This window comes from Cyclopterus lumpus, chromosome 13, assembly GCF_009769545.1.
Source record: "Cyclopterus lumpus isolate fCycLum1 chromosome 13, fCycLum1.pri, whole genome shotgun sequence".
Taxonomy (NCBI): Eukaryota; Metazoa; Chordata; class Actinopteri; order Perciformes; family Cyclopteridae; genus Cyclopterus; species Cyclopterus lumpus.
The window spans coordinates 9920602-9929806 of NC_046978.1; the positions used below are offsets into that span (position 1 = coordinate 9920602).

The 9205-nt window shown below is 39.4% G+C and overlaps 1 protein-coding gene across 1 annotated transcript; it reads right to left on the reverse strand.

Moving 5' to 3' along the window:
• trpc4b (transient receptor potential cation channel, subfamily C, member 4b) lies at window positions 1-8515 on the reverse strand. The gene is given in 12 exon segments (XM_034548556.1): window positions 1-20; window positions 23-188; window positions 252-458; window positions 543-632; window positions 756-797; window positions 1074-1268; window positions 1370-1565; window positions 1676-1989; window positions 2284-2423; window positions 2639-2975; window positions 6697-7215; window positions 8135-8515. Coding segments are annotated over 12 exon segments (2604 nt in total). The 5' UTR covers window positions 8513-8515.
• Window positions 8516-9205: the final 690 nt, after the last annotated feature.

Here is a 9205-nt window from a genome sequence, read left to right on the forward strand (position 1 = left end):
TCAATCTCCTGAATGTCCCGGTCCACTTTCTCTAAGACTTCAACAATCACTCTCTCATTCTGAAGGTCTTCTTGGCTTTGTCCACCATATCCCGCCTTATCTTCCTCTAAGTATATTGCATTACATTTCTGAGAAGGGAGTGTCTGTCCCTGGAGGGACCCAGCATCTGAGACAATCTTGGATAGCGCCTTCTGAGTCTGTCCCATGCTGGACAGAACAACTGAACCATGTGCTTGCCTGTTAGAGCCCACAGAGCTCTGCGGGGTGGGGGAGGTCATGTCAAACACGTTCTGCTTCTGTTGAGGCTCATCAGTAGGGAATTTGGGAGAGTACTTGAATGAGTTTCCAGGGTAAGCCAAGTTGGAGCTTGCAACGTTACTTGCGACCCCACCTTGAGGTTTAGCCTTCATCATTCCGAGGACTTCATAGCGGAAGCTGGAGATATCCTGCTTGAGCTCCTATCAATTATTGAGAACCAGAGATTAAACAGCAGAGATAACACAGAAATGAAAAACCAACTTGAGTAATTTACTGCATACTACCTTGAAATTCTCTTCTGTTAGCCCTTCCTCTGTCTTGGCATCTCGGATCATTGCTGCAACATAGCGCTTCATGAGGTTCTTCAAAACCTCCTAAAAAATATACAGAATTACTTGAGGTAAAAGAAAACATGTAATGGTCCTTAAATAAAGTTTTATAAAAAATCAGCAAAGTAGGAAACAATACATTCAAATCTTTGGAAAAAAAAGTCATACCTGATACTCGTGGTTTAATCTTACATTTTCGGCCGCACGTCTCTGAAACAAAAAGAAAAAATGGTAACCGAGTGACGTATTTTTTTGGTATGCATTTATGGTGAATTGATTTTACTTGCCCCTTTTTAATACGAGCTCTTATGTTAAAGCTTAACTTGGTGACTATGAAGTGAAGTGAAGAAACAGGTAATGTAATTTATCCTTCATTCTTTTGGAGCCACCCGCTTTGACTCTATAATCTGAGACAGGCATTGAATACATATACAATGCATAAGTGACAACATGGATCAGAACAAATATCTCGAAAAAAAACCTTACCCCCAAAGTTTCAAAGGTTTCAAGTCTTTTTAAACTTGTTCTCTTAAATAAATGAGTCTTTATCCATCCAATTACATAATAAATTGACTTTGGAGTTGGTATTATATTGAATGGAGATGGCAAAGTTCCCCCTTCTTCAAAATAGCTCATCCATAATTTTGTTCTTGCAAATTTCCACTCTATATCTGCATGATCCTGAAAAGAACAAGAAACAGAATTTTAAAAATCTGTTCGCTAAGGAATACAAGACAAATGTGTGTGGTAAAACTATAAAATGTGTAAGCTACAGCACTCACAGCAATGTGCTGGTAGGAATTGTTCATCATTGCAATTAGCATGTTCAAAAGCACTACCAGGGAGATGACGTTATACGTGCCAAACATGGTGCTGCCCACAAACTCAGTGAATTCATGCTGTGGTATCACATTGGTCACATGGAGGGGAATCAGGCCAAATACAGACCAAAATAATGACTGCATTGTCTCGAACAGCCTGAAAAGCAAACAACCATACATCACACAATGCGCTGCTGAAAAACTAACAGTGTAATTATTAACAATGCAGATTTGTCAGAGACAATAAATTTAAGAACGCCAACTTGCGTTGAGAAGGCGTTGTTTTGCGTCATACAGCGAATACCCTTGCATTCACCCTCCTCATTTGTTTCATAATAAAAGTAGAGTTGGTTGAGGCCATTAGCAAAGGCTAACAGGACGAGACAATAGATGAAGAGGAACTTGAGGATGTCCAGGAGCATGCGGCCCAGTGAGATCTGTAAGGAGCCCAGATGGGAGTTGGCAGTAAAAACGCAAATGAGCCGCAAGGAGCTGAAGATGTTGGCAATGGCAAACAATGCCTCTGCAACCAAAGTCGGATGCCACATTTCCCAGTCATTTCTGGATTTGTGCCCATAGTACTGTAAAGAAGAAGAGAACAGGAACAGTGAATTCATAGACTACCATCAAAAATAGATGCTGCGACGTTTCAAGTTTTCCAGCACGCAAGTTTACTGTTCTACTGCAAAGTACAATACTGTGATGCCATTTATTTTCCTTTTTCTCTTAAAAGTAAACTACGATTGAGGCCGCAGCAAAGTTAAATGTTGGGGTTAACATACATGTTTTTTTAATTACATTATCTTTGATATACTGTGTTGATAAGAATGAAATCAATGGCTGTCAAATACCTTGCACTGTTACATGTACAATACCTTTGCAAAGGCAACACATTTCAGAGAAATGGTTGCAAGATACAAGGAGTTCACAATGAAGTCTATTAAGTTCCACCAGTCGTCTATGTAGTCTTGGAAACCACTATCCCACATCTGTTTGATCTCAGTCCATATGAAGCCTTGGAGAGAAAAACAAAAGGTAATTTGTCAACACCATCACTCAAGTATAGTTCCACAGGAAAAGTATGCGACAAACAACTGGTGTGCAGATAGAACAGTATGGCCGTGGTCACAGTAAGCACCTTTGTTTGACAGAGTACAGATTTATGTGTGTGTGTGTGTGTGTGTGTGTGTGTGTGTGTGTGTGTGTGTGTGTGTGTGTGTTTGTTGTTACCAAGCACCCAGGGCAGGATCAGCCATTCCACAGTGGTGGGTTTCGGGCCTTGATAGTTCTGGTCTGCAGCGGCTATATGCTGCGAGGCCAACAGGAGCAGGAAGAGGAAGGTCAGGTAGGAAGAAGTGTGACAGATGAACTTGATGAAAGGCTTACGGATGAATAAGCCATAGCGGCTCTTTGGAGAGATCACGTAGAAGATGGATAACAGTGGAAAGAGGAGGCCAATGAAGATACATGTGATGAGCTTTCCTGCCCAGTGACGCCTCCTCCAGCCTGGGAACTCATCATACCACTGAGAGGCCAGCAGCTGCTGACAGTTGGGCTGAGCAATGAACTAGAAGCAAGGGAGGGACAAAGAAAGACATATTAACTCAAAATGAACTAGCTTATTGTCTGTTAATTCCATTCGGAAAATTATGGACAAATCAGAACAAAGGCCATTAAGCTTAAACTGAGACTGAGACTTGTTTACTGTCCAAAAAACGAAACTATCCATAAAACCAACAATTAGACATCAAGACAGTAAAGGCTGTATTCAAAATGTTTGTGTCATGGTGCTCACTGCACTGCATATCTCCCTAATGCCCAATGTTTGCATGTGCAATTTTAATTATTATAATTATCTTGGCTATAACGATCTCAGTACAATTTGCTCTATACAATTAAATATATTATGTAAAAGCAATCTAGCATTTACCTATTTAATTTAAATTCTTTGAACAATAGTGTGTCACATCCGTAGCGCTGTTTGCGCATGTAAACACCTCAGATCAGATTCTTCTTCAACGTACCAAGCTTGTCTATTACTTACAGGAGGCTAAATAGGACATGCCCCAACTACCTAAATTCTTATATATAAAAACCCAACATATGGAACCTTCTTGCAATCTCTAAAACCATCCTTCAGGAACTCCTCCAACTAAGGACATTCAACAGACGTTTATAAAATGGATTTTTTTCTTTTCTTACTGTAGGTTGTTAATATTATTTTTTAGCACAACTTATCTAATATCCAATCGCAAGAGTTCAATCCAATCACAACATGAGACTCGTATGTGACAATATAAATAACAGACTTTTATCTTGTAAGCATGAAAGACAAAAGTTTCAAGTGGGAAAAACATTTCCGAATCTTGTTGAGAAGTGATTGACTGTGAGATTTGATATAAACATCTGCTGGACATCTGCAGATGGGGATTGAAGTTAATTTCAGCTTAACCAAGTTATGGCCAAATGGATCCCCATTATGGTTCTATATAGCATTACAAGGGGGATGATGAGGTCATCTGTCAATGCAGAATGTGACATCTTTAACGTTTCCTATTTGTCCTTGTGAGATGTTGACTTGCTGGAGGCAAAAGGTGGCATCTGGTGGGAACAGATTTTGTCTGAGGACATGTTTGGAAAGTGAAAATCCCCCCATGCACATGTCACACCATTCTTCTCCTCAAAAATAAGTATTAATTATGTCCTAAGGCATGTTCTTAGTGATGACATAGTGTATTGTGCCTATTAATTAGCTAGTAAAAAACATGTCACATTCCAAAATTGTTTTCCCATTTTTGGTAGATAACAAATACAAAAGTCAGTTTGTGTTTCTTTACATGCATATTGTAGATATAAATACAATGTATATAGTGATTACATCTTGTATTAAACACTAAACAAAGTTTTAACTTTTGAGTGAGTCTTTTGGGAGTTTAGGATGTGAATTTAACTGTGAGTTAGGCTTTATAATTCCACTTAAATCCTTCATCACTAGATAAATTACCAACCTGATAACTAAGCTCTGCTCAAAAAATAAAAGCAAATAGTTTACTTTTAAAACTACCAAAATGTTACCACACATTGTTTCATCATCATTTTACATTACAGGCCCAAGAAAACACAACCCAAGTCAGAGTAGATTGAGTGCTAAGGGTAAAATGAGTGCAGGGTGGGAGGAGAAAAGAAAGAAACGTCTTTACTGAATAGATAACAAGGAGATTTTTCCACTAATGATGAGAACATCCAGTAATGTAGGTGCTCATGAACATTATCAGCAGCCCCAGTCTAGTCCATTAAAGTCTGTCACTACTTTGGTGCTTTTTCTTCAAGGAAGTCTAAAATGTCAAACTGGTTGTTCGCATTAATGGACCAATGAACATTTGCATCATGCATCATGTGTGCCTTACTATATTGTCAGTATACAACATACATCATATGGTTCTACATAGATGACACCCATTCTCCAATCTAATCCAAGGAGTGGTCAACTACATCAATGTCCAATTCTGAAATGAAAACTATGGAACTCACTCAGACATCTGTTTGTTGGTGTATTTCATAACAATGCCACTTTTTGGGATGAAAGTCCAGGTCAAGTCTACATTCTGTCACAACAAAGTTGTTATTAGTAAACATACGTTTTCTGGATGCTTACCATTACAGTGACACATCAGAAAAGCTACATGGTTCTGAAGTTTTTTCTAATTGTGTCTTTTACAGAGCTGAGAAAGAATCTCTATAATGCATTCTAGTAGTACATCTGTGAAATATGTGCTACAAAAAGAAACAACGGCCATTCCTCTTCTAACACAAGGTGGTCAGAGTAAAACGATGTGGCCCTGGCTCATAGAACAATAAAAAGGTGTGGCTCGCTGCTTTCATTATCTTATGCACAACTTGAGGACATCACAGGTGTATACAATGACTAAAGTTACTAATGTTGTCAAACTTTACACAAGCAAATTTGTTTCCAACTGATCTTACTGCATATGGGGTATGAATAATACAAACTAACCCTAATTATTAGTACAATACGATAAAAGGCATCAGTAATGAACTTCCCTATTTTGCATGAAACTGAAAAACAACAATCTAAATACACAAGCAAGTATTACTGTTCCTAAAAACATGAGTACAAATGGGGAAAAAACATTAAGCTCTTTATTTTATCAAGTTCATTTATTTTTCTTGATTCAGCATCACTTTGGGTCACAGAGGCCAAGTATCTGAATACACACAATTTTACTGCCTCAAAAATGACAGCATTTCTGTGAAGAAGTCAAGTTGTGTCTTCAAGTCTCAAGGAAGTCAAATCTCACTGTAGAAGAGTCTGTGCTTATAACATTAACATTGCTATGATCATTGTTATTATTCCTATTCTTATTGGTGGTAGTAGTAGATGTATTAGTATTAGCATGAGTAGTAGTAGTAGTAGTAGTGTAGGAGTGCGGTGATGATTAAGGTAAAATGTTATCTACAATTGATCAAAGCAATCTGGTCCTAAACACCCATATGTGTTAAGACACACCTTTTGCCATGGAGACCAATGTGGCAAAAGGGGCTGCAATCAGTCACACTGGTCTTTTATTCTCACATTGCCAACTGTCACATCCAAATACAACTGAAAAGCATTGCGTGGTCTCTAAGATGCTGAAGGCGGGACACAATTTAATGTACAATATGAGCAGTGCAAGATGATTTATGAGCATTTCATTTTGCAATTACTACACACCTACTGTACACAGACAAAACCCAAAAGCTTGACGTTGTCTCTTTAATGAGTGGCTCTATTTCAAAACAAATGACAGAAGTTAGCATTGCATCCAATAGATACATACTCCAAAGAAGATGCTAAAAGACAGTAAAAGGTTTCCTCCCTAATTAAACTTTTATAAGTATGTATTTCAGGGAAATGGCCATCACTTATTCCATCATTATCCCCAATTATCCAATTGTCACGGGATTGTCTCAGAGTGCTACTGTAATGCATTGCTAAGAGCCAGCCTGGCAATTATATGTTGCTCTAAACTCCCTAAGGACATCTACACCCATCTGAGTACATTTACAACTCATCTTGGAACCGTTCTTGTTATCCAGTCCATGTTGTTCAAATAATGCAACATGTATTCCTTGTTCTACTTGTTACATCAGTTTCAATATACTGTAAAGTCAGACCTCAATTTGTCTGGGTGTGTGTGCCAGTGTTACCAAGACAACTTGTTATTGTAATACTGTAGGGCACTGCAATAATGCGACAAAGAGGATATCATAATCTACAAAGAGCTTACCTCCTTTTGGCAATATTTGATAGCCAGCTTCAATCGGGCCAGATCATTAGTGATCTCATCCAGCAGAGGGTTGATGTCATCGCGGTAGTTGAGGATTATTTCCAACTCTCTAGAGCTCCTGGTCTGGTCCAAGAGGTTCTTTGCAAATTGTTTACACATATGGGACAGTTCCTCATACTCTGACTTGAACTCGTTCTCTACTGTGCTGAGCTCCTTCAGCTCCGAGCTGAGTTGAAATGCCGTGAGGAAAGGATCTTCGCTGGAGAGGGCAATAAGAGATGAGCTGGCAAGGGCCTTGTAGATGTTAAGACGGGAGCGTGAGTGCCGTAAGCCGTCCACGTCGGAACTGGACGCACACTCCACACAGTTGCAGCGCACAGCATGTGGCTGAGGTATGGAAACACCTCGCTGCAGAAGCAGTTTAATGATCTCGTAGTTGTTGGTGTGGGCTGCAAGGATGATTGGAGTAATGTCTGGGGTGAAGTCTGAAAACTGTTTGTCCAGTAGAATTGGTGGGACCTTTTTAAGGATACAGAGAGAGGCAAACACAAATTAAGAGAAAATGAAACAGAATACATTTAGTATTTTTTTTAAAGATTGTTCACAAAGGAAAATTGCTTTCAACTCTTTTAAATGGGTCTAATTTCATTGGTCTTGGGTCTCTTCTCTAACAGCAAGCACACAGCTAATGGCTTGTGGTTCAGCTGGCCTCAAAATATCTTCCTGTTTGGAAGCAACTACATCCTTTATTTGTTTCCTTGTCTTCACATACGTGACCAAGTCCATTACAGAGAGACCCAGCAGTGTCAAAAACATATTTACAAAGTCTACACAGTGGAGAATGGCTATTTGTTGTAAAAGCTGTGGCAAAAAAACAACACATAAGCACATCAAAGAAGCTCAGCACTGCAGTGTTCAAGCAGAAAATAAAAGATACATTCCAAAAATAAACATAGCCATGTCTGAAACAAAGAACAGAGAAAAGCACATAACCCTTTTTTTCTTTTCTTAAGAATAAAATCAAATCTAACCTGTCACTATAAGTGACAACATTGACCTAAATGGTTACATTGTGCTCTAGTAGCTTAAAAGTAGCTGTCCATCGAGTGCTAGTTTTGAAGAATGGCAAGGATGTATAACTTGTAAATCTAGGAATATATATTCTGCCCTAATGAGTAAGGCGACCAAATACTTTACCTCAACAAAGGTTTCTGGGAAATTGATACACAGGTTGGTGACAAATCTAAATCTGATTATGCAGTAGAGTAATCACATGAGGCATGACTGTGTGGGCAGGTTGGTTAAAGTGATGTTACAGTTGTGAAGGAGCTCAGAAAAAGTTTTTAAATGAATTGACCGAGGCCAGAAAAGTTAGCAATAAACAACAAGAGAAACAACTGTCAGAATGTAAAATGTGATCTACTCATGAATATAATACCTGTTTTTCTCCACGTGGCTTCTTGTGGTTGAGCAGCAGCTCCACGGCCCCCACTACTTCTTTGCGGATGGCATGTAGCAGGGCATCACCCACATATACATTAAAGCTGAGCAGCAAATCAATAATCTCCAAGTTTTCATTTTCAATGGCAATGAGCAGAGCTGTGCGCCCCAGGGGGTCGATGCAGTTGATGTTTATCCTGAAGTAGATCTCAGCCTCCTCCAGGGCTTGTTTCACAGTGGCATAGTCCCCCTTTTCAACAGCACCCAGGTAGGCCCTCTCCAGGTTAGAGAGCTCAGACTCCGCCCGCACGATCCGCAGGGGGATGCGGTCCCTGTATGTGGACTTGTCAGTTTTCTTGTAATACAGCTGTGACATTGCTGCGACAGCCTCAAAGTCTAACTGAGAATTAATGAGAAATAATAAGACAAGAGAGTTTCAGTGTTAGCTTTGATGTTTCAGACAGTGGGGACAGTATGAGCATGGGAACCCCCGAAACAGTCTTTATAGAACCATCTGAACAATATAACATAATAACATTTTCAAAAAGCATTTAGCTCAGCATTAGTTTATAAGCCATATGCTATGTTGATGTCATATTTGGCCAACAAGATGTAGGCCTATTTATGTTTTTCATTAAAATGATTGTTTAAACATGTCATTGTGAAACTGATAACGCTCGAGTGAACATAAACATAACCTGAAACATGATTAAACGTATTTTTTCTTTCAGTTCTCAAATAGGCTGAAACGTGCGTAATCACACATAACAAATTGACCCCCACAACAATCATGCACACATACACCACGGAAACTTTACCTTCCTCCTGTTGACTTGCAGTTTCCTCACCGAGGATGCGGCTGTCAGAAAGAAAACGTGCGCGGTCGCATCCTTATCTGATTATTAAAGGTCTTCACTGGAGACACTGTAACTTATCACTGGCATGCCATGCAATCAATCCCCCTCCCTTTCTGTGGAGCATTCAGCAAATGTCACTGCCCTGGCTGTCTGCGCGTCTTTGCACAACACACGCGTTGAATCCGGTGGGAACAAGAGACAGCGTATCCTCT